This window comes from Dioscorea cayenensis, chromosome 16, assembly GCF_009730915.1.
Source record: "Dioscorea cayenensis subsp. rotundata cultivar TDr96_F1 chromosome 16, TDr96_F1_v2_PseudoChromosome.rev07_lg8_w22 25.fasta, whole genome shotgun sequence".
NCBI classification, from domain to species: domain Eukaryota; kingdom Viridiplantae; phylum Streptophyta; class Magnoliopsida; order Dioscoreales; family Dioscoreaceae; genus Dioscorea; species Dioscorea cayenensis.
In genome coordinates, this window is record NC_052486.1 from 15,222,605 (window position 1) to 15,247,403 (window position 24,799).

At 34.0% G+C, this 24,799-nt stretch overlaps 1 protein-coding gene across 1 annotated transcript; it reads right to left on the minus strand.

The window, feature by feature from the left end:
* Positions 1–1,917: 1,917 nt before the first annotated feature.
* Positions 1,918–24,171, minus strand: LOC120279087 (probable carboxylesterase Os04g0669500). The gene is made up of 6 exons (XM_039285942.1): positions 23,975–24,171; positions 21,968–22,020; positions 3,616–3,739; positions 3,408–3,529; positions 2,285–2,392; positions 1,918–2,203 (listed from the first exon to the last, which is right to left on the minus strand). Exons 1-6 carry the CDS (start codon positions 24,123–24,125, stop codon positions 2,114–2,116), a joined length of 648 nt encoding a protein of 215 aa, XP_039141876.1. The 5' UTR covers positions 24,126–24,171; the 3' UTR covers positions 1,918–2,113.
* Positions 24,172–24,799: the final 628 nt, after the last annotated feature.

Genomic DNA, 24,799 nt, shown 5'->3' on the forward strand with positions numbered 1-24,799 from the left:
CGCCTCATCGTTAAACACATTGTTCATGATTTATTACCTCTTTTCCTTCAAAAAGATGACAAACTGGTTTCTATCGTCGCTTGCTTCCCGTAAATATTTTTTTACCGTAGCACGAAAGATCCTTGGGATCTCGCAGAAACGGACTTTCTTTCCCGGCTCCCGGCTAGCTCGTAGAAACCGTATGTTAAGCGCGACCGTCAACCCTTGATATACCATGTGTTGGTCTTCTTCCCCGCGCATCTAGTTGCACTCGAGCGGCTGTTTGTGGAATGTCCTCCATAAGTCACTTCGTGCGTCGCTCGCGCCCACGCGATCGCACCATGCCGGTAGATCATCGACATAATCAACGCATCCGCTTAGGAACCGAGTAAGAGATATTTGGGAAGATGATTGTACCCATCGAGGCACACCATCGTGAGTTTCGCAAAAATTTTCTTCTTCCCCTCCTCGTCCCAACGAGTTGTCGAAGAGTGCCCTCGATGGAGTCTCTGCTCTCTTGTAGGTTTCTGGATAAATACCTCTCTTTGAAAAGTCGAGCGTGTTTTCTTCTTTTGAAACACGATCGCGCCTCCATCGCAACGCAAAACCAAGAACGAGGGCCACATCTTTCAGGCTCGAAAGTCGACATGCTTTCCCGATCCCAGAAATTTATTTCGTGCGGCTATCGTACCTTTTGCAACAGAGAATCAAGAAGGGCCTACTCTTGGAATCATGACTTCCAACTCAAGAATGCTCGCAAACGATGTCCTTCATATGATCTCCCGATGTCGAGGGATCATGTGAACTTTCAATTCACCCATAGTCTCCACTCACGGTGTCAAGTAGCATCGCCCATTAACTAGATCGACCGCCATAATCACAAGCTCGCGATAATAACAACACATTCAACCGACCCATATTCACAAATTGTTAAGCTGAAATATAAGTTGTTAAATGGTAAACTCTCAATTCTTAAACAATGATATCACTTGTTAAACAAAGCCCTATATTATTAAATAAGGATGCCAATATTTAAACGGAGACGACAAAACTTAAACGAGTAAAAGCTTATTCTTTAAACGGAGACCCTCATTTGTACTATCGCAACCATATCAATCGAAAAGGGGAAACGTACATTATAAACATTACACAAAACCACAACAATCGAAAAAAACTATTTCCTTTGTGTACATGCGGACTGAAAAATGTAAAACAAAACAAAAACCCTAGCCGAGATATCTCCCTCGAGACTAACAAAAACCCCACAGATAAATCCCCCTGCAGTCTTCAATGTCTTCCAATAAAAACAAAATCACAAAACAAAACCAAACCGAAAAATGTTTTTTCTGTAATCGAATAGTTAACATAAAAACCATAATTAATACCTTAGATCGCAAAACCCGATGAAATGTCGAATACTTACGTGGGACTTCTCCTTCGAGACACCGTGGAAAGGGAAAAAGTCGAATTTTTGCGAGGATGTGCCGCAAAAAAATACTGGAGACGCTAATTGAGAGAAGACAAGCAAATGGCTCAAATGGTTGTAGCCTTAAGACCCTCCTCCCCCCACACACTTCCTCTCACACCGAAACTGGCTCCAGCCATGACTTCCTACGCAAAGGGCATTTTTCATCCATAAAATTTAAAAATCATTCCGCTAACCACCGCTACATACTTTTGGGGGTTTCAAAAATCATGGAGTGTAAAAAGAAAAGGGTTTGAGGGATTGCAAAATTAGGGGTTTTTTTTTGGCAATATGGCAAACTTAGGAGGTTTTTTTGGTAATTTCCACTAATAATAATAGAATAAAATATATGAGAAAGAAAACAAACCATTCTCAGTAACCCTAAAAAATCCCCTACCATACCTTGTGGCACCCTTTTATTTTTAAAGGAAAAATTTAATGCGGTTGTGAATGATTATACAAAAGCCATGGAGTTTTTTGCAAATAAAAATTTTCATTTTGCAAGTCTCGCCAAAGAGTAACAGACCCAGTATCTCTACAGTATAAATAGACATGGTGAATACCACCTCATGTACATACTACATACTTCATCAGCCTTTAGCACTGAGAAAACAATGTCATTCAGAGGTGCATGCATTGTAGAATAAATACCGAAAAATACGGTCGATTTTATGTGGAATTCTTCAAATGATTCTTCATCCAGGAATCAAAAGATTGAAATTCTTCAGGGTTTATAGAGTGGCCAAGATCTGGATAAGCCTGAAAATTAAATAGAGAACTAATGAATGAAGAAATAAGCATGGAAGACCGAGGTCAATGAACGGAATGGTGAGATAAGACCTTGAATTCACAATTCATGCCCGCTTGCTCGAGAAATTGATGTCCAGCTTGTCCGGCTGTAATGGGTACTCTATCGTCGGCTGTGCCATGACACCACAAAATTGGAGTCTGCAGCAGCATCACAAATCACAATGTCATTGATAGGAAGCTTAAAAACTGAAATGATTTAGATAATACTACATTTTAAAGCATGAATATTTACATGACATTTCATTCCAGAATTCATCATTTGTTTTTGCCAGCAAAGTAATTTAAGATGAATGTTATCAATGCTACACTGCCATTGCATTCTTCAGATTGAAATAAATGTTTCCAGAAGACGCACAAGGAGAGACAAAAGACGGAAAATGATAATGGAGTCAGAAGAATGTTGAAAAAAAAAAAAGGTTGGAATTAAACTTCTATAACTGTTTTGAACTAAACAAATTATCTCTGAAGTAGTTCGATTTCTGCCAAAACAATCAGACAGTTTTGTATTTTAGAACCATTAAAATAATAAAAACAGCTTGGCCATTGACAGATGAATAGTGGCTCAGAGTTGTTCTAGGCAACGAGTAAGAATTATATCTACAAGTATCAACTTATCTACGACAAGGCTTATACATAAGCTTGAAAGCCCTGGAGTCTGGTAATTAGTGCGTGAAAGTACTTTGACAGCATTTTAATAATTAAAAAAAAAACTATGATTTTTCTCCTTTAAAGAAGTTATCAGAAAATCCATATCATTTGTCAGATAGAGAACGAGACTGCAACTGGACCTTCCTGACTCTGAGTCTCAAAAAAAATATTCTCCATTACTCTATTGAAGTCTATCAAGTATGTGTAGATTGAAAAGCCCTACATTTTATGGCAAATGAGTTTCAAGGCACAGTGAAAGTATATGTAGAAGACAACAGACCAGACAGGCAATCAGGCATTACTAATGTTCAGACAATTTGATATGCTTTCCCAGTTCATGTTCAATTTGATATTACTGTTCAATTCATCAAAATTTCTAAAACAAAACCATTCTCAAGAGAATATGACGGAAGTATAAGAATAATGTTCTTAATAAGAGAATATGCAGTGAATTTCATAACAGAAGCATATTAATAGTAACAGAAAATAGACATCGACCACAAACCTTTTTGGCTTCTGGTGAAATTTGTTCTACGATGGATGAATTAAAAGGCAAAAATCCGCTAAAAATTGCACCTCCACCCAAAGTTTTTGGATAAAGCAACACGCTTGCCAAGGCCAAAGCACCTACCAATCAATTTGATTTTGCTAATAATTCACAAAGATGATGAAATTAGGACAAGAAAACAGAAGAAGCAAAAGAGAATGCACACCTCCTTGGCTAAATCCACATACAAAAATGTTTTGACAATTTGTGCCAGCAGCAACCTCTTTGTCTATCATAGCATGCACATTCTCAACAGCTTTAAGAACACCCTTCTCGTCTTTTGGTGATTCCTACATGATTCAGAGGGAAGGAAGCTTAGGCAATTTATCAAAACAGAATAAAAAAGGACTTCTCACTTGAAATATATACTGAAAGCTCCTGAATAAAAGTTTATAAGCTAGCATCAAGAATTTCCATTTTGTGTATCATACCTTATGCAGATCATATATCATGCACGAAATATCCAACCTAGTGGATGAGATACCAGAAAATTACTTACCATCTACATTGTAACATGCTTGTGAGTGTTAACTGATTAGCGACATCCAGCATGATGTTGAATATGGTTATAGGATGACCAAGAATAACTGAATCTGGTGAACCTGTAACTTCCCTAAACAATTTCATGTAAAGTATTGTAATGAATCACCCTCTCTAACCAAAGAACAACAGGACTTGCTCACCAGAACAGCGGATCCACCTGAGGAAAGCATATATTCATTGCAACAAATCAAATCTAAGCATCCATCATCATAGTTCATACAGCAAGTCTACAGTTCATAAGAAAATACAAATCACCAGAAAATACTCAACTACACCACAATATAGATCTAAGAAATCACAACAAATACCAGGAAATAAGAACAAGAAGATAACCAAGAGGTTACTCCCCTTCCGAGAATAATACTCTCCGGAATCCTAGCCCTCGAAGGCCAAAACCACCCAGAATGAACATGACCCCCACTCACTCCCTTTTTCCTCCTATATATATTCTCCTTCAAATCGTAACGAACTCCTCAAAAGCATGATTTTTTCTTGTGTGCCTAGTGCTCACACCCCTAGCCTCAAACGGCATCATTTGATCAATTGCATAGCTTTCCTCCCATTCTGATTCCACCATGTGTCCCACATCCATCGTTTCTTCGATCTCTATACGCGATTGGTGTGCGCCATCGGAAGACAATCCCATCTCACATACTGTCTCTAACTTGTCAACTGAGTGCTTTCGGAATTGACTTTCCATGGAAATGCAACAAGTATCCATATAGCCAAAAACCTTATTTATTAGGATTAAAGACAAACTGTTTCTACTTTTTGCCTATGAAAACCATAAGATGAACATGGTCCATAAGAGATACAATCGATTAGAAATATTAGTCCAAAAAAGTGATGTTGAAACAAAGGCAACCAAATCTATGTCCTTTTTGTTAATCAATTCAGAACATGCCCTTCATGTTAACCAGCTTGTTGGTAATCGATTTCTTGCAGATATTTTATCTTGGCTCTACTACATATATGGACTTGATTCATGTACACTAATCAAATTTAGTTGTTTAATTATCGCTAATTAAAGGGCCTAATTAGGTGGTCAAATAAATATTAGACCATCATATTATCTCAATAAGAGTGTGGGGTAATTTTGTAATATGTGTAAAAACCCAGGGTTATTGCTAACCATTGAAACCTAAAGCTTAGATTTGCAAAATAAACAAGGTCTTTCTTAGCGAAGAAGTAAAGGTTTTTCTTAGCACAGATTCACATAAGTAAAAAAATTTTTTTAGTGAAGAAACCAAAGTCTTAGCAAAAGCAAGCTTACTTTTAGATGTTTGCCCCTAAGAACTTGAAAAGACTATCAGTCCAGCCAAATTGCAAGAAGTGGCTAAAGAAAATAGGCAGAAGAAAGGGAAATTTACTCATAAGCTACATTGCCTATACCAAGACCACAACAGGAGGATGGCAGTTCAAGACAGGAGAGAACAGCAGGTTGGTTGGGGAACTAGAAATAATGCAGGAAGGCCTTATAAGCAACTCACTGTAAAGAGTTAGATGATAAAAGAAACAAGGGATTATGCTATTGGTGTGTAGAAAAATATATTCCAAGCCATCAATGTAAAAGGAAGAAATTATATAAGTTGGATGTGTATGTGGAAGATAATACAAGATCTAAATATGCAGAAGAAAAATGTGGAGAAAATCCAGAAGGGGTGGAATAGAAGTCACTGTCACTAGTTATCTCTCTGAATGCTTTAGCAGAAATTCCTTCTTTGACTGACTACAAGACCATAAGGGTAAGAGGGGCAGTAAATGGGTAGAAAATTCATATACTAGTGGAGTGAGGCAGCACTCACAATTTCATTGATACATTCACTGTTCAAAAACTTGGTTGTTAGGTGAGTAACAGTCCACCAGTAACCATGGTTATAGTAGATGACAATAGAATACAATGGAAGCAAATGTGTACAGGTTTGGTTTGGAAAATACAAGGTCAGGAATTTCAAACAGATCTCTTGGTCCTATCCTTGGAAGGGTGTCAAATGGTCTTTTGCATACAATGGTTAATTAAACTTGGGTCAATACTCTAGGATTTTCAAAAGCTGAGGATGGAATTCAATATTAATAATAAAAAGGTTATCTTGATGCAAGACAAAACACTAGTGAAGGCATCTTAGCTACCTGCTCAACTGTGCTCTTTCCAATTATGTTCTTTACAAGCTTTAACCAAAGTCAGTCAACAGGACAATTTAGAATAGCGAGAACCTATGAAGCACGGACACTCCGGGGAGCTTGGCGTACCCGTGTCGTACCTGTGTCGGACACACCGTGAACACCTCTAGACACTCATATGCTGTATAAATGATTTTTCTAAATTACTTAGGTATATTTTCTAATTACTTTCCGATACACAAGATCACCAAATTAATCATAAGTAAATATATGACATATATTACATGAAAACTATATAGATTTACATTTCTAATAAATAATTTATATAAATATATAATTTTTTTTTTAGTCGTGTCCTGCCATACTCGTGTCCTTAATTTTTAGAAATTACCGTGTCGCTGTGTCTATGTCGTATCGTATCATGTCATCGTGTCACCGTGTCCGTGTCCTTGTCCATGTCCATGCTTCTTAGGCAGGAATAATGGAATACAGAGCAGAAACTACAGCTAGAGAGGCTATTACTGAAGTATGAAGGCATATTCAGTGAGAAGCAGGAATTATCACCATTTAGAAGCTATGGTCATAGAATAATTCTTAAAAGAGGGGATTGATCCTATTAATATAAGGCCATAGACATATCCAGTGTTTCAGAAGAACATCATGGAAGGGTTGAAAGCAGAAATGTTGGACAAAGGCATAATCAGACCTAGCACTAGCCCATTTTCCTCAATAGTTGTTTTAAAAAGATAGACAATAGTTAGAGGCTCAGTGTGGATTATAAGGCAGTGAATGATAGAATAGTCAAAGATAAATTTCCAATTCCCATAACTGAGGAGCTACTAAATGAATTGCATTATGGTGATTTATTTTCCAAGCTAGACTTGAGATCAGGATATCATCAGATTAGAATGAAGGAAAAGGATGTAAGTAAGACTACATTAGAACTCATGATGCCACTATGAGTTCTTAGTTATGCCTTTTAGCTTGACTAATGCACCATCAACTTTTCATGCTTAATGAATAACATCTTTAAGCCTTACTTGAGAAGATTCATGCTGTTATTTTTTTTATGACATTCTGGTGTATAGCAAATCATGGGAGACACATATGGAGCATTTGGAGAAAGTATTTGCAGTATTACAGGATCCACAGCAAATGCTCATTTACAGTCAGAAAAAAACAGATTACTTAGGGCATGCTATAAGCAAAAAGGGAGTTGAGATGGACAATCACAAAAGAGAGTCAATTATGTCATGGCCTATCCAAAAACTATCAAAGAATTGAGAGGTAGTTTGGGCCATGCAGGTTACTATAGGAGATTTATCAAAAGCTATGGGTAAATATCAAGACCCTTGACCAATTTACTTAAGAAGAACAACTTTGAGTAGAGAGAAAAGAGTAGTACAGCATTTGAAAAGCTAAAGAATGCCATCATCAGTGCACTTGTTCTAGCACTTCCTGATTTTAGTAAAGAATTTACTATAGAAATAGATGCAAGTGATCAAAGGGTTGGAGTTGTTTTATAACAATTTGGCAGATCTATTGCATTCATGAGAAAGGCTTATCTGACAGAAATTTAACACCCCATCTATGAGAAGGAGATGCTGACAATTGTAATGGCTGTTGTACAGAAATGGAGGCCATATGTTTTGGGCAGACATTTACGGGCAAATTAGATCATCGGAGTTTTAAGTTTCTCAGGCAGCAAAGAATACATACTCCTATCCAGCAATAGTGGTTGACAAAATTAATGGGATATGATTTCAAAATCATTTACAAGCACTCATAAAACACTGTAGTTGATGCATTGTCTCAAGAATTTAATTTCATAGCCATTTCAATTGTGAACTCTGAAATCTAATACAAAATTCATGATAGTTGGAAGAATGATGAAAAGACTGTTAGGTTAATTGAGCAATTGCAGAAAGACCCTCAATGCAAGTCACATTATATATGGAGCCATAATCAACTTAAAAGGGAGGGAAGAATTGTGGTTGGAAATGATCCTGATCTGAAGCAGCCTTTGTTGAGAGAATATCATTTCAGTGCAACGAGAGGATACTTAGGAGCAGAAGTAACCAAGAAAAGGCTTAACAGCTATTTCTATTCTAAGGGATTGAAGGAAGCAGTAAAAAAATTTGTAAGAGAATGTGAAATCTGCCAAAGATATTAAACAGAAAATACAATGCTAGCAGGTTTGCTTCAGCAATTACCACTTCCCTCAGCCATTTGGAAGAAGATCGGCATAGATTTCATAGATGGGTTGCCAATTTCGCATAGGAAAAGTACCATTGTGGTTGTAGACAAAATGAGTACGTATACACATTTTATAGCCCTATCAGATCCTTGCACAGCACTTCCTGTAGCTCAGATATTCATGGATCACATTTACAAATTGCATGGTTTGCCGAAAACTATTATTGCTAACAAAGATCGTATATTTGTGAGCAAGTTTTGGGGGGAATTGTTTAAGTTACAGAGTTAAATTGCTCTATTCCACAGCATACCATCCTCGAAGAAATGGACAAACCGAAGTTATTAACAGGTGCTTAGAGCAATATTTGAGGTGTATGAGTGGAGAGAAGCCTGAAGATTAGGTGAAATGATTACCACTAGAATGGTGTATAACACCAGCTTCCATTCATCCATTAAAGCTAGTCCCTATGAGGTTGTTATGGCAATGGACCACCTATGCACATACCATATAAAACTAAGAGTTCAAAGTTTGATGTTTTGGATAAGAGTTTGCTGGCCAGGGAATCTTTCATGAAGTCTTAAAGAGAAGTTATCTCAAGCCAGAAATAGAATGAAACAAATGGCAGAAAAAAGGATTCTGAACCGAGAATTCAAGGTGGACATTTGGTTTATATCGAATTACAACCTTATCAATAGCAATCTGTTGTTGCCAAGGCAAATGACAAGCTTTCTGCAAAATTCTTTGGTCCATTTAAGGTAGAACCACGGATTGGGAAAGTAGCTTATAAAATCAAACTGCCAGCAGAAGCTAAGATTCACAACATTTTTCATGTATCCCAATGGAAGAGAAAAGTGGGCAAACAGTTGGTGTCTCCTGTGCTTCCACACTTTGCTCATTCTACATAAACATCAGTTCGGGAGCGAGTTGCAATTTTAGATCATCAACCAATCAAGAGATTTATTAAAGCTAATGTGAGGGTGCTGATTTAGTGGACGAATACTCCAAGGAAAGAAACAACTTGGGAATATTATACAGACCTGCAGAAAAATTATCCCAAATTTTGCTTGCTGAAACCTTGAGGACAACAATGAGCTTAAGGGGGAAAGGTCAATATACTTCAAATGATGGGAAAAAAATTAAGCACTCCTTTATTTAATACTCTGCACAGTTTGTTACATAGGGGTACAACAGTATTTTGCTAACCACTGAGGTGACTAGTTTTTCAAGTTCGGTACTAATAAAGGGCCTGCTAATGTAAGAGCTGAGGAAGCATTGGAAGACTACGTGTCGCTGAACGAGGATAAGAGATTGTGCTAACCATTCAATACCATGTGCCGTCAGACACGGAAACGGGATTGAGTATTAAAGCGGAGGTCATCGTCTTCAAAGAGAGCGTCTAAAAAAACCAAGGTTCTCTATTTCCTATTCTCCTTTGCTCTCTTTCATTGGTTACGTAATTGGGTTAATCACCAGGATTCAATGATCCTTTTATTCCCTTCGCTTTCTATAATTTGGTTGTTCTTTCAATTAGAAACCAAGCTATTCTGGTGGACTGTTCTGTTTGTTGTGTGGATTTGAATTGTAGGTTCTCTCTGAGATGAAGATCTACATCAGGGTTAATTCGACAACGATAACTAATTCAGAAGATAAACATATTGAATTCATGCAGCAAAAGGTGATAATAAAATTAAAAACTCTAATCCAAATTACTCCCAAGCATAAGGTGGTTTTAATACCACTTGTTGGTATATAACAACGAAATTCATGTTGAATTTCTATGTCAAATCACAAAACCAAAGAACCTTGTGTGGAAAGTACATACAAACATGAATCTATAAATATACCGATGTTCATCAATTGAGATCAAGTAGTTTGCAGTTTTTTAGCTGCTGAATACCTTTATTCCCTTAAGTGATGGAAGCCCTAAAACAAGTCTTATACCGATGCATATTAGGTTTTAGAATACTGTAGCCAGAGATCACAACCCATAAATAAAGACGTAAGCTTGCTTCTTTGCTAAGCAAAAGCTCAGCTTTCTAGCAAAAACAAGCTTTTTTTTCCATTTGCTGGTATATAACACCAAAATATAATATGAATTTCTATACCAAATCACTAAACCAAATGACCTTAAATGGAAGTTACTTAGGAAAACATGAATCTATAAACATACCAGCGTTCATCCATTGAGATTGAGTAGCTTGCAGTCTTTAATAAGAAAAACTTCAGCTTTTTTTCACTAAGACAAGCTTTCACTTCTTCGCTGAGAAAAGTCTTTACTTTTTCACCAAAAAAGACCATGGCTTCTTTGTTAAGCTAAGTTTTGGCTTCTTTGCTAAGATACCCATCAATGGTTAGCAATAGCTCTGGGCTTCTACATATGTTACAAAATTACCCCACACTTATATCAAAATAACATTATGGCCTAATCATTATTTGATCACCTAATTAGGCCCTTAATTAGTCACAACGAAACAACCAAAAACCGTTAATATACATGAATTAAGTCCATATATCTAACAATCTCCCACTTGGACTGTAAATTCATGTAATGAAGCACTAAGACCGTTGTATGAAAATTACTATAGAACTTAGTAGCTAGCTACCAATCTTGTTTATTATTTTTATTAAAACATGAACCAAAGGGGAGTTCACTGAATCTAATCCTCAGCTAAACTCATCAGTGGTCACATATGTTAGCTAAATGACCTGGATTAAATGTGAATGTGTAACATGGAAGTTACATGCCAATGTGATCAAGGCATGTCTTCTTCCAACTGGTCCTCTTGAATAAGGTCAAATACATAGAAGTTAAGTGCTTGGAGTGAAAATGAAAACTAAAATGTAAATATAAATGTCATGACATACAAAAAAATAATGAGCAAAAATGATAAATACAAACTCCCATTAAACTTAAATATCACTTTAAGCAATAACACCCATACGAATAGTATGTCCCACAAAACCTTTGGTGCTAATGCTTTAGTCAGTAGATCTGCAAGAATGGAGTTTGCACAGATGTGCTCACTTCTCACTAAAGCACTCTAAACTCTTTCTTTCACAACAAGGAACTTGATGTCAATGTGCTTAGACTTTGATAGACTCCTATTGTTATATGAATAAATGACAGTTGCCCTATTGTCATGAAATAATGAGTGGTCTTTCTATCTCATCCACCATATACAGTTTATAAATGAAATTACGCAGCCAAATTGCCTGCTTAGATGCTTCATAGCAAGCTACAAACTTTGCTATTATAGTGGAAGAAGCAACAAGAGACTGTTTAGTACTTTTCCATAAAATTGCTCTTCCAGCTAGCCAAAAACGTAACATGACATAGATATTCTGCTATCTTGGCATCCTGTAAAGTCAAAGTCTGATTACCCAATGGCCTCCAGTTTCTCTAACTTCTTGAATGTGAATATATGATTCTTCATTCTCTATAAATATCTCATCATCCTCTTGGTTGTAACCCGATAGATTTCCACATAAATTCAAACAAACAAAAAGCAAAAGTCAAAAGACATCAAGTACTTTTTCTGTAAGGACCCTTCTTATGTTAAAAAAGGATTGCCCTACGTATCATGCTTGGAGCATGAAAAAAGGTATGCCTCTAATTATTGTTTGTACAGAGGTTAATTAAATTTTGGTGCTTAGATTTACTTGATAGTTGGATAAAAGGCTACTATTCACATAAGTACATCTATGCAGGGTTGCCAAAACTACCCTTAACCAAGTGATCATGAGAAACTCATCCATACGTGGGATGGTAATGTACCTGAAGTTGAGGATGTTTGTGTCTTTAGATTGTCTTTAAAGAATGATGTTTTGGAATTACATGAGACATGTGCCAGAAAAACCTTAAATAAGTTTTATCCGTTAATAAATCATTAAAGAATGATGTATTTAAAGAACATTCTATTGTAAAGGGTTAATATCTTAAAATACTTGAAAAGTAAAACCTTAAACAACATTATATTCCGTACATCTGACAGTATATATAATTCATAATTACGTAGCCTCAGGTCCTCACCTCTCATTAAAACTACCTACAATTAAAAAAAAAACATTACTAGTTTTGTTTATCATAGTATGAAGTTATTATGGAACAAATAAGTTCCCAAAATAACTTGTTCACTTGCAAGCAAAATTTGACATAAAGTATCTTTTTGTCTATGTTATAACTCTTAATTGCCAACAACACTTAGAAGCACCTGAATCAATACAGTGACTTTATAGGAGGAACCCCTTTCAATAAAAGTTATCATTGAATTTGTCGGCTTAGTAATCAGCCTTTTCTTGTTTATGAATTTGCCAGCCTTGATAAGTTAAAAGGGTTCTTTTGCTGTATTGCAATTTATCTAACAGTACATGGCCTCACCTCTCATTTAAGCTAACTACAATTAATAAAGTCTCTTAATTAGACCGTGATGGGTCTCTTTATACCTAATGCTTGTGTTTGTTGGACTAGTAACATATATTGACCTGGATCAGTCTCTTAATTTCGAAAGGAACTAAACTCATAACCCCAAGCAAAATGGGTCACAAAATTCAGCGAGAAAAAAAAAAAAATCAGTTTGAAACTCAGACCTCATTGTTGGTAGTTACATGTTATTTAAAGAAATTTCTGAATAGAGGTGGAAGAGTGATTTTAAATATTTTGTATATGTATAAGTTAGTACTCTATTGTAATAACTTTAAAGTCAAGCAAATGATTTTTTGATTATTTTTACAGAGTGACTTACAAGTTTGTGGACAATGCAAAAACTTTGGAAAGGGTATTTAGGAGCTTTATTGAGCATATAAAGTAAAGGCTAGAAGGGACGGGATTTAATAATATACTAAAGCTTATGTGTCCGGCTGATGATTGCATAAATCTTTTAATAGTAGCAGTTGATACATATGACATTGAAAAACCATGTTTAAAATTTAAAGACAGTATTTTATTTTTTGAATTAGGTGATGGCTTGAGAATAGTGGGAATACCAATAGATGGTAAACCAGATATTGAAAAGAATGTGAACAAGTGTGCCTTGTGGTAAGAGTATCTTCGCACAAATAAACCTTTTAGTGAATAAATAGGCAGGCTTTCATTTTGTTTGGTTTAGGGAATATTGTAATTCTCGGAAAAACCTTATGCTTGAAGAGCACGGCCTTATTAATTACATTTGGATATTTGTCCTTTACTTAATAAGATCCATTATAGCATCGGATATAATAGTCCTAGTTTACCTATTGGTTTTGACGAACATAAAAGATATTAGAAGTTATGCATAGGGTGTAGCCCTATTAGTATATCTTTATCGCAATCTACAAAACCACATCAAATATTAAGCTTATATAAATGTCAATATTCATTTTTTTACTAGTAATAGTTTTTTATTTCATCATATAATTTTTTTTTTTTCTTTTCTTTGTAAATGTCTATATTGGAGCATATTCCAAAGGTTCCAAATTGAGTGAACCACCGTGACTATAGGAATGATCATCCTTAGCAATTTCCACTGATGCTTGGCTAGCACGAGAAAATGAAGTCAACCAGAAAACGCATTGATTGCTCAAGCGATATTTTTTTATAAGTCTTTTCAATGATTTAAGAACAAAATGACGTGAGTTAAAAAGTTGTCTTCTCATTCTTTTTTTTTTTTCAAATGACTTTTGACTTTGATTTCTCATGTTAAAATATATCAATGCAAATTGAATAGACTCCTAATTTTTTATCTAGGTGTTATGCTAAACAAATACAATTAGAACATGTATTCACTTCTCTCCTACGCATTGAGAAAGCTATCCTTCATGATCCTGGAGTCTCAACTGGCAGACAAGGAAGGCAACTCTCTTTGTGCGATAGTGACCACAAGCTTCTATTGTTGTATAAAGCTCACATCAAGCATGATGCGGGAGACAGCGATAAGAATAGACAGCAAGGGAAGAGAAACTGGCTTCATGAACATGAAGCATTTGTTAAAGCATGGAATGATCATTTGCGATGCTTTAACGAATAATAGACCTTATGTGATGAACATGAATCATTTGTTAAAGCATGAAATATAGTACCACATCGGCTGTGTAATAGAAGTGCAATGGGTTTATATATAGGTATAGAGGTTGAGCCACTAAGTCTTGAAACTTTTTGGTGTAAGACCCCTAAGCCCATATAAGAGCCCATATAAGGCCCACTAGTACCAAAATATAAAATCTAACAGTAATAATCAATGTCCTACTCTTAAAGAGCATGGTATTGATGAGAATTGCAATAATCCTTAAGCCAACCAAAATGAAATCCCACCCATGTGCTCACTGAAAGGTTCATTTGTGCCAAGATACTCTTGACACAAGGCATGCCTATTCACATCTTTTTCAAAAACCGACTTACCATCTATTGTTATTCCCATTATTCTCCAAACATCACTTAATTTAAAAAATAAATTAATGTTTCCAAATTTTAAACATCTCTTTTGAATGTTATATTTATCAACCACAGCTATTAGAAGATTTACGCAATGATTAGCTGGAGACAGGAGCTTTAGTATATTATCAAATCCTATGTGTTCTAGCTTTTGTTTTATAGACTCAATAAGGCTCCTAAACACCCTTTCCAAGGTTTCCGCATTGTCCACAAGCATGTATGTTACTCTGCAAAAATAATCAAAGAGCATTTGCGTAACTACAAGATTATCACAACACACTATTAACTTACCTACAAACTACTTATAACGTTCATCTCTATTTAGAATTTTTTTTTAAAACAAAATGTAATTGCTAACAATGAGGTCTGAGTTTCAAAGTAACTTACTTTTTTTTTAAAGCTGATTGAAGTGTTTTTAAGTTTTATTGCCAATTAAGAGTTATATCATGGGGCCAGTGTAGTTAGAATCGTACGGTTCTCGATACGAATCTTACGATTCATATCGTTTTTTTCATCCGTGAACGGTTCGAATCTTATAAAAAGAATCGAAATTGATCTAGAATCGTGAATGAATCGTTTGAATCTGGCTCTCGAATCGATATGAATCGAGAAGATCAACGATTCCTAGTTAATACAAGTTTTTGAATTAAAAAGAAAAATCAAAGGAAAAAGGAAGAATAAAAAAAGAGTAAGAAACATAGGAGGAAGGAGAAATTTTTGTTGTTTTATTCCAACTTCCTCAACAAAGGCATTTTTATACCATCTCTTTATCTTTCTTGACATTCTTCTTTTTCTTTTTAAATTCTTTATTATAATGTATGCGATCAACTATTTTTAATTATTATAAAAGTTTTTTTAAAATTAGTGATTATTTAATTAATCTTTTAAATTTGTTATCCAAAAACAAATTCAAAGATTAATTAAAAAGATAATGCTTTTTAATTTTTAATATCAAATTAATTTGTTATCTTAAAACTCTTGTTATGGAAAGAAATCTTTTTTAATTTAAAAACTAATCTTTAACATAATTTAATCTTTTTTGTGATTATTCTATTAATTTTTTTAAATCTGAACTATTTTTTTGAAATAACTAATGTTTTTAAATATATATAGGTTTGCTTAATACTTGAAAATGTCTTCTTAGCTCAAAACAGGATCTCAAACTAAGAAAATGTCTTCCAAACTAGTTTATATTTAATTCATGACTTAGAATTTTTATTTTTTTATTTTTTATATAATCATGTTATATATATATATATATGACTTTGAAATGTTGAACCGAATCTTACGATTCGATTCGATTCACGATACTCGATTCACAAATTTAGAATTTTGATTCACGATTCGAATCTCGATTTGACTACCTTGCATGGGGATATACTTCATGCCAAATTTTGCTTGCAAGTGAATAAGTTATTTTGGAGACATATTTTTTTTGTTCATAACGACTTCATACTAGGATAAATAAAACGACTAATATTTTATTAATTATAGTTAGTTTTAATGAAAGTTGAGGACTTGAGGCTATGTAATTGTGAACTATATATACAATCAGTTGAATCAGGATACAAGATTCTTTAAAGTTTTACTTCTCAAGGTTTTAATGATAGATGAGGATCTAAGAGATATACATGAGGCTACACTTAGTAAAGAATGATGTCTTTACAGAACATTTTGTTTTAAAAGGTTGAGATTTAATATAATGTGTGGACCCCACTCTTATTTAATTATTTTCGTGATGTTTTCAATTTAATTAGTTTCTTTTAAATTTAATCTTATCCTTTCGGTAACCATCCACCCACATTTTAGGCAACCTCCCACTTGCGTGATCTTTTAAATTAAAATAAAAAGAGAACTTCGCAGTCTTCTCCCTATCATTTCTATAGCGTTGTGGGTGAAAGAATCGAGAGTTTTTCCGTGATCACATCTATCAAACAAGGATCCAAGTGACTTCCAAATTCAAGGTTAGTCTATCACTTAGTTTTGTGCATTGGGGTTGTTTTGTTGGGTAGTTTGGGGGTGTTGTTTGGCGTTGCATGTTAGAGGTTCTCTGCATGTAGGTTCTTCTTGTTCTTTTAAGTTCCTCTATTAATTACGTCTATAGCTTTTTAATGCTAGGGGTGTTGAAATCCTGTTACTGATTTAAACTTGCTGAGAAGTATCTGATGCAGCATATGATAGGTATAGATATTTTAGTGTTTAGATGCTTCTGGTCATTTGTACACACTATTGTTTTCAGTGTTGTGAAATATATTATATACATCATTTTTATTGTTCATGTGCTAGCCAGTAATCATCTTGTGGCTGTAGAGCTAATGATTTATCTGTCCAATGCTTTAGCATTTAAAAAAAAAATTATATGATAACAATTGCCTCAGTTCACTTTCAAGGCATTTATTTAGACAAGGTTAATTTGGCATGGCTATTATATTAGGATCCTTGGCCCAATCAATGCATACTCAGGTCATGTTTCTGTTGTACTTTTGCATGTTAAGTGTTTTTCTCACATCCTATAAAACTTTAGATGTAGCTAGCTTTCTTTTGTTTTGTTATTGATGTCCATGCATCTCCTTTGAGTACCTGGGTTTAATGAGTAGGACCGGTTTCCATGCTTGAAATTTTCTTTCTTAGTGCTGGTGATTTATTGGTATGCCATGCTTTGTAACCACAGTAATTAGTGTCTTTTAGGTAGATATTTTTATCATCAGATGGCATTTATCCATTGTTAAAGTTACCAAGCTATTGAATTTATTATTCTTTCAAGGCAAGCATACTGTGTGTTGAATCTAACCTGGTTTACAGATGCCATAATCTTAGTGAAATACTGAAAAAGGGTAGGAATTTGTTTTATGATTATAGGGTCCTTCGCCGAGCTTTGATTTAGTGTTCGAGTCGAGTTTTCTTGAGTTGGGTATCAATTTGGATTTTGGAAATTTAGCGAACATCAGGTAAGTAACCACATATAAATTATACTATATATATACATCCTTTGACATTGGCTAAATTTGTGAGTTTAATCATTTTAATTATTTATTTTGTAAAATTAGATTTCTGTTGCTCAATCAAACTTTATTCCTTTAAGTATTATTAATTTCAGACTTATCATTTAATTATTTAAAAAATTTTGAATTAAAGACGTTTTTGAATTAAAAGTTTTGAAACTATTTAAAGATTGATATACATTTTGGATTACTTAAATTCTGAATTATCATATACTTTATTTAATTCTGATCATTTAAATTCTGATTACCAAATATCTTATCAAATTCTGATTCTTTTAAAACTCTGAATTTTCATATATTTTATCAATTTCTGATTATTTGTATTCTATTTCTTACTTGAAAATTTTATATAGTTTGTTTTCCAATTAATGATATTTTGAATTATCGACTAAAGTTAAATAATTGATTATTTTGATATGATAAAAATGGGATCATGTGGCTGCAACGTTCTTGTAATTTGCCAATATGAATTTTGACATTTTTTTTTTGTTTTGTGAACATAAAATATTTTGACATGGAAACTAGTCCCCATTAAACTATGCACTAACCCTATCACTGGGAGTTAAAGCGTTAAACACTGACTATGTCAACACGTATTTTGATCTAGAAACTATAGTTTCCCACCGCTTTCCATCGGTGAAGAATAACGGCCTTTGATAATTTTGGCTCAGGCCACCGAGGGTAAAAATGACTTTTGATAAATTTTGTCTCAGGTCACCGAGGGTAAATATATGAATTTTGTAATTTTGTTTTGGCAATAGTTGTTTTGGGGACCTATATGCTCAGTTTTTAGCATCTGTGTTTACGTGAAATAAATTTGTTTTATTGATTTTGCATTTTGATAAATTATGATTTTGTATAAGTGATCCTTGTATTTTTAGTGGGTGCTTACTGGGTTGTCAAGCTCATAAATATTGTTGATATTTTTTTCCCAGATCAGGAGTAAAGGTGAATGGCGGATAGCTAGCGGGATTGTTGGGTCATCACCGATTTAATTAGCATGTAATAAGTCCTGTTGTTGTGAGCCTAGGTTTTATTTGAATAAGCTTGTATTGACTATGCTAAACACTTAGTTTGTTTCTTTCAATGTTGAACTTTGTTCTAATGTTCCTAGATTCAACCTTTATTTTGTTAGATATTGTGATTCTTGAGAAACAGGTTTTGAGGCCTTGTACGCCTACTTGGTTTCAGCCTTCTAGGTATGCGGCCGTTTGTCAACGCACTGGGCCTGGCGAGCCGGGTTCGGGGCGTGACATGATGATTATCTAGTGGCTCATATTTATTCAACTATTAAAAACTGGAAAAAAAATTTTAAAACTGTTTTTAAAGGTTGAGATTTAGTTTGATGATCATCTAATAGCTCAAATTTTTTTCAAGCTCTTAAAAACTGACAAAAAATTAGAAAAAAAAAAAGGGCTACACTTTACCAAGGCATGCCTCAAATCGCGCCTCAAGCCTCAAGGCAAGCACCTTGGGAAACCTATTTAATGCCGCATGCCTTTGAGGCTCCAAGGTATTTAGATTGGAATCTGGGGAGCCTGGACCCTGAGGGGCGCTTTTAAAAACTATGTGGACCAGTAAAAAGCCTATCCAAAAACATTTACGCATTTGGGGTTGTTTAATTAAAGCTAGGCCTTATAGGCTAAATGAAAAGAAATAGGAAGAAAGGACAGTCAGTTGTTATTTCATTGGTTTCAGTATAAGATCACAGGGTTATAAACTTTATCGCCCCAAAGATAATATATTCTTTGAAGACCACTTATTAGAATATAACAACGAAATTCATGTTGAATTTTATACCAAATCATAAAACCAAATAACTTTATATGGAAGTTATCTAGAAAACATGAATTTATAAACATGTGTCCATAGATTGAGATTGAGTAGCTTGTAATCTCATGGTTGCCGAGTGACCTAGTTTTTTTTAAGTGATAAAAGCCCTAAAGAAAATCCTTTCTTTAGAGGAGATAAAAATAAGGATACTGGAAAGGAAAACATGCTATTTTGGTAAGAAAACTTCGACTTCTTCACTAAGCTTTTTACTTCTACGCTAAGAAAAACCTTTACTTTGTTTCTAGAAAGTCTTTCCTTTTTTGCTAAGAAAGACCTTGGTTTCTTCGATAAGATACCCATCAATAGTTAGTAATAGCCTTGGACTTCTACACATATTACAAAATTACCAAATTACCCAAAACTTATATCGAGATAACATTATGGTCTGATCTTTATTTTGTTACCTAACGAAACACCTTAATTAGCAATAATCAAACAACCAAAAATGGTTAGTACATATAAATTAAATCCACATATCTAACAATCTCCAAGTGAGAAATTGTTACAAATGTCTTGATCAATGCTTCGTTATATGAATTTACAGTACAAGTGGGAAATTGTTAGATATATGAATTTAATTTATGTGCACTAACAGTTTTTGATTGTTTGATTATTGATAATTAAGGGGTCTAATTATGTGATCAAATAAAGAGTAGACCATAATATTTTCTCAACATAAGCGTGGAGTAATTTTGTAATATGTGTAAAAAACTTAGGGCTATTACTAACCATTGATAGTTATCTTAGCAAAAGAAAGCCAAAGCTTAGCTTAGCAAAAACCCAAAGTCTTTTTTAATGAAGAAGGCTTTTCATTAAATTCAGCAGCTAGCTACTCAATCTCAATCAATGGACGCTAACATGTTTATAAGCTCATGCTTTCCAGATAACTTCTACAAAAGTTTATTTGGTTTTGTGATTTGGTATAGAAATTCAGCATGAATTTCATTATTATATACAAACAGGCTCCATAACAAAAATTACTTGCAATAATGAGAAATAAGTTTTTCTACATTGGTGAGTCGGTGACCATTTTCAACATTGAAACATCAATTAAGCAGTGAAGCATTATATGTATAATCTATAATATATTCTAACCTTTTTTTCAATTTTTTCAATTTCATAGTTAGGATCGACAATGCTCCATTAGCATATGAAAGGCTAATATTTAGGTAAAATGCAAAACACAAGTTAGAAGTTGTGTGATAATGAGTATTGCTAGGTACACTTTGCTTTCATTTATCTTCAATAATAAACAGGTAAGCATAATTGTTTCTTCCACTTTAGTCATGATAATCATTGCCTCTAAAATACTACTGAAGGTTTACCGACGTCATGATCTACTAGAATAAGTAGTTGAAAATCAACTTTCTTTTGAAAGTTAGGAGTGGGATTAGGGAAAAAATTGCTAATGCGAAACCACATTGCACAACATACATTCAAAGTAAATAAAAACTTTTGGAATATCCATATTTACATTTGACAAAGAAAAAGTCCCTGATTTTTATAACATAAATTTCATGTTATCTAACTGTGGTCCTGTACTATAATGATTAACTGAAAACTGAACATATTCATTACTTTTGATAAACAAAAAGTAGAAATTCTGCAAAACTATTTAGAAGTCATATGATTACAAGATAGCATACAGTTATATGGATGCTCCAAAATACAGTAATAGGAATTATACTTGGGGAAATTTGCATAGTTTCTCCATAATATTTGGGTATATAACCCTACTATCAAAAGAAGTTAGGTGATTTTTTATAAACCATCTTAACTGCACCTTTTTGCTGTAATGTAAAAAAATCAAAATAATAAAGAAAGAGTCAATTGACTTTTGAACACAGCGATCTATACTCAGATCAAATAATTGTAACTATTATTTCAAATGTATCACAATTTCATCATTAAATGAGGAAATTTCTCTAAAAAACTGAGACACCTTACCTTGATCAGAAAAGGTCCATCGGATAATGAACTATCGGTTCTAGAGGGGATTTACATAAATATGACTTTTATGGGTTATATAAACAAATATGCAATATCATAGGACTATATCTGAAAATTTGCTTCTGCTTATTAATGTTGAATCAGAAACAAAACTACCAGGAAGAAAATACAACATCACACAAATTGTAACCAAGTCCTAAGCTCCTATATGCATCAAGTATATTTAAGCATTATTTTCACACCATCAATATAGGATGAACTCCAAATCTATATAATTTCCTTTCAGAATAAATATATATATTCAAACTACAATGTAAAGTTCAATTGGTTGAGAAATACGGTGGTAAAAGGCTTATGCTTAAACAAAAATACTGAACATAACCTGGAAATTTCAAATTACAAAAGTTTATGCATTGTGTGAAAGTTATAAATGACAACAGAAATATATTTACCAATAGGGACTTACAGCACTAATAGGTAGCTCATAAACATCAAACCACGAGGGCATGACGATACCATCTGTCAGGAAAGGCAAATTATGTTCCAAGTTACCACTAAAACAAATAAATATTATACAAGAAATATTTCAAGAGTGTTGTTGTATGATTATAATCATCCATTAGAAAGTTCTTGCATTCTCACACAAGCAAGAATGACAATATAGAATGCCAGAACATCCATATAGCATTAAACAATGATTTGAACAATGAAGCGGAACTCATTAAACAATGATTCAAAGATAAGAGCAATGCCTCCATACAGCATTGCACCCAAGGTTAATTTGATTTGTTGCTTTCATAGAAGCCAGAACACAGTTAAAGCAGAAATTTGTCATCTTACCCCAATGAATTTTTCTCAAATTGGAAATTGTAAACTCACATATAGAACCATATCATCACTAATAATCAGAAACAGGAATGTAGCCACTAATAAGTAATAACTACAACCAAGTAAGGAGTACTTGACAAAATAGAGATGCACCATTTGCCGGAAGAAATAAAACCTCATTTACATCGGTACATGAAGTATGGAGACCAAAGAGAGAATGTAGATTCATTTATGAGCCTAAATTGAATTTCTGGGATAGCAATAGGAAGATTGCCATGGAATTGGACCAAAATTTGATTATATCTTACTTTACGTATAAAATAAGAGACAGGCACATGCCATAGATATTAGGAAATACCAACATTTACTGAATATATTTAGGTAGATAATAGCAAATAACAGAGACAAGCTCCCCCAAATAGAACGCCTAATTAGACCTCAGCCATTAAGAACATCGTTTGAGAACTTATTAGGGCCCTATGTAATTGTCAAAAAAAGCCCTAAATATTAAAAATTGCATATAAATTTTTTTCTATAAGTTTTTTTCAGTCTCAATTCCACAAAAATATAAGTACAAAGTAATTCTTTAACTAGGTCATTTCCAAATTATTGATCCAGAGAATTACTTGAAACCAGGAGATTTGACCAATGTCCACCCTTTCCATTAAGCATGGCTCGACCATATCTAGGTATCCTCAACTCTTAATAATTTTTCAAAACCCATAAGTACCATCTAACACTTATGTTATGTCTTAAAAATAGATAAGTATGGATAAATATATATATATATATATATTTAAAAAGTCCAGTTGAGGATTGCCAAAATCAACTAAATTAATTCTTTTTATATATTAAGCTTGCTCAAACAACTAATATTTCTTTGAGATAAGTATGGATCGGCACATTTGTTGGGCCAAAATTCAAAAATACCTCTTTTGTCAAAAAGGCCACTCAATTTTACAAAATATATATATATATATATATATATATATAAAGTCTTCTTTTTCCACAGCAAATGGTTTAATGCAGTAATTCAACTGTTACATATAATAGTTGTACATAACAATTCAATTGTTATATATAACAAATTAACAATCCAAATAAGACATATAATGGTCATCAAGCATAAGAAGAAAGATCTTCTTTTGCATTTACTTGTAAAACTGAGAAGCATTCTCTAATTTTTCCAAGAGATTTTTTTATGGCAGAAAAAGAAGGGTCATACTCAATACTATTTCTTTAATCGTGCATATGAACAATAACTTAACAAAGATTTAAGTGATACCTAAAAGTAATAATATGATCGTATATTTAATTTTTTTGAGAAGCAAACTCAAGTGACAACAAAAAAATATGGCAAGCAAACACACAACCCTTAAAAAAATCAAGCACCAAACCTACTAAATTCAAGTGCATCTATAAACACTAACATAAAGGAAAAACACACACACACACAGTTTTTTTCATTCAAGATACTAACAAGACAGAAAAAAAGTAAATTTATCACATATGTTCATTACTAAAAGATAAATATAATTCCATGACAGCAAAGTGAAGCATTTGAAAACCTTAGACAAACACTAAATCAGCTACAAAACCAACCGCATTTCATCAAAATCAAGGAAATAGGAGGAGTTACACTCACAGTTGCAAGTGACGGGGATATGAGGGGCGGAGGGGAAGGACCAGCGCGTGTTCTTGAACTCAGGGGATGAGAAGTAGGTGCTGATGTGCTCATTCGCAGGCCCGGAGACTCCACGGCCGTGCAGCCAGAGAACGAAGCTGGGAACTGCCATCAGAAAGGAAGAAGGTCAACGGTTGAATGAGGAGAAGGCGAAGAAGGCCAAAAGTGGAAAGGTTAAAGAACCCAATTCTCATTTCAATAATCTAAATCACTTTTTTAAAAAAATATATATATATGGATATATGCAAAAACCCCTAAGTTTGCAATATTGCCAAAAACCCTTCTAATTTTGCAATCCCAAAACCCCTCCTTTTACACTCCATGATTTTTGAAACCCCAAAATATGTAGCAGTGGTTAACTGAGTGATTTTTTAAATTTTATGGACGGAAATGCCTTTGCGGGAAGTCGTGATTGCAGTCATTTCGGTGATGTGAGAGGAAGTGGGGGGTTTTCTTAGAGCTCTGACCCATTTGATCCGTTTGCTTGTCTTCTCTCAACTCGCGTCTCCAGCCATTTTTGCAGCACATCCTCTCAGAAAATTCGAACTTTTTCCTTTTCCACGGTGTCTCGAAGGAGAAGTCCCACTGCAAGTATTCAGAGATTTCATCCGTTTGCAATTTAAGATATTGATTATGGTTTTATGTTAACTATTCTGTTACAAAGAAACATTTTTCGGGGTTTGTTTTGTGATTTTGCTTTTACTTGAAGACATTGAAGCCTATAGGGGATTTATCGGCTAGGGTTTTGTTAGTCTGCAGGGAGATTTCTCGGCTAGGGTTTTGTTT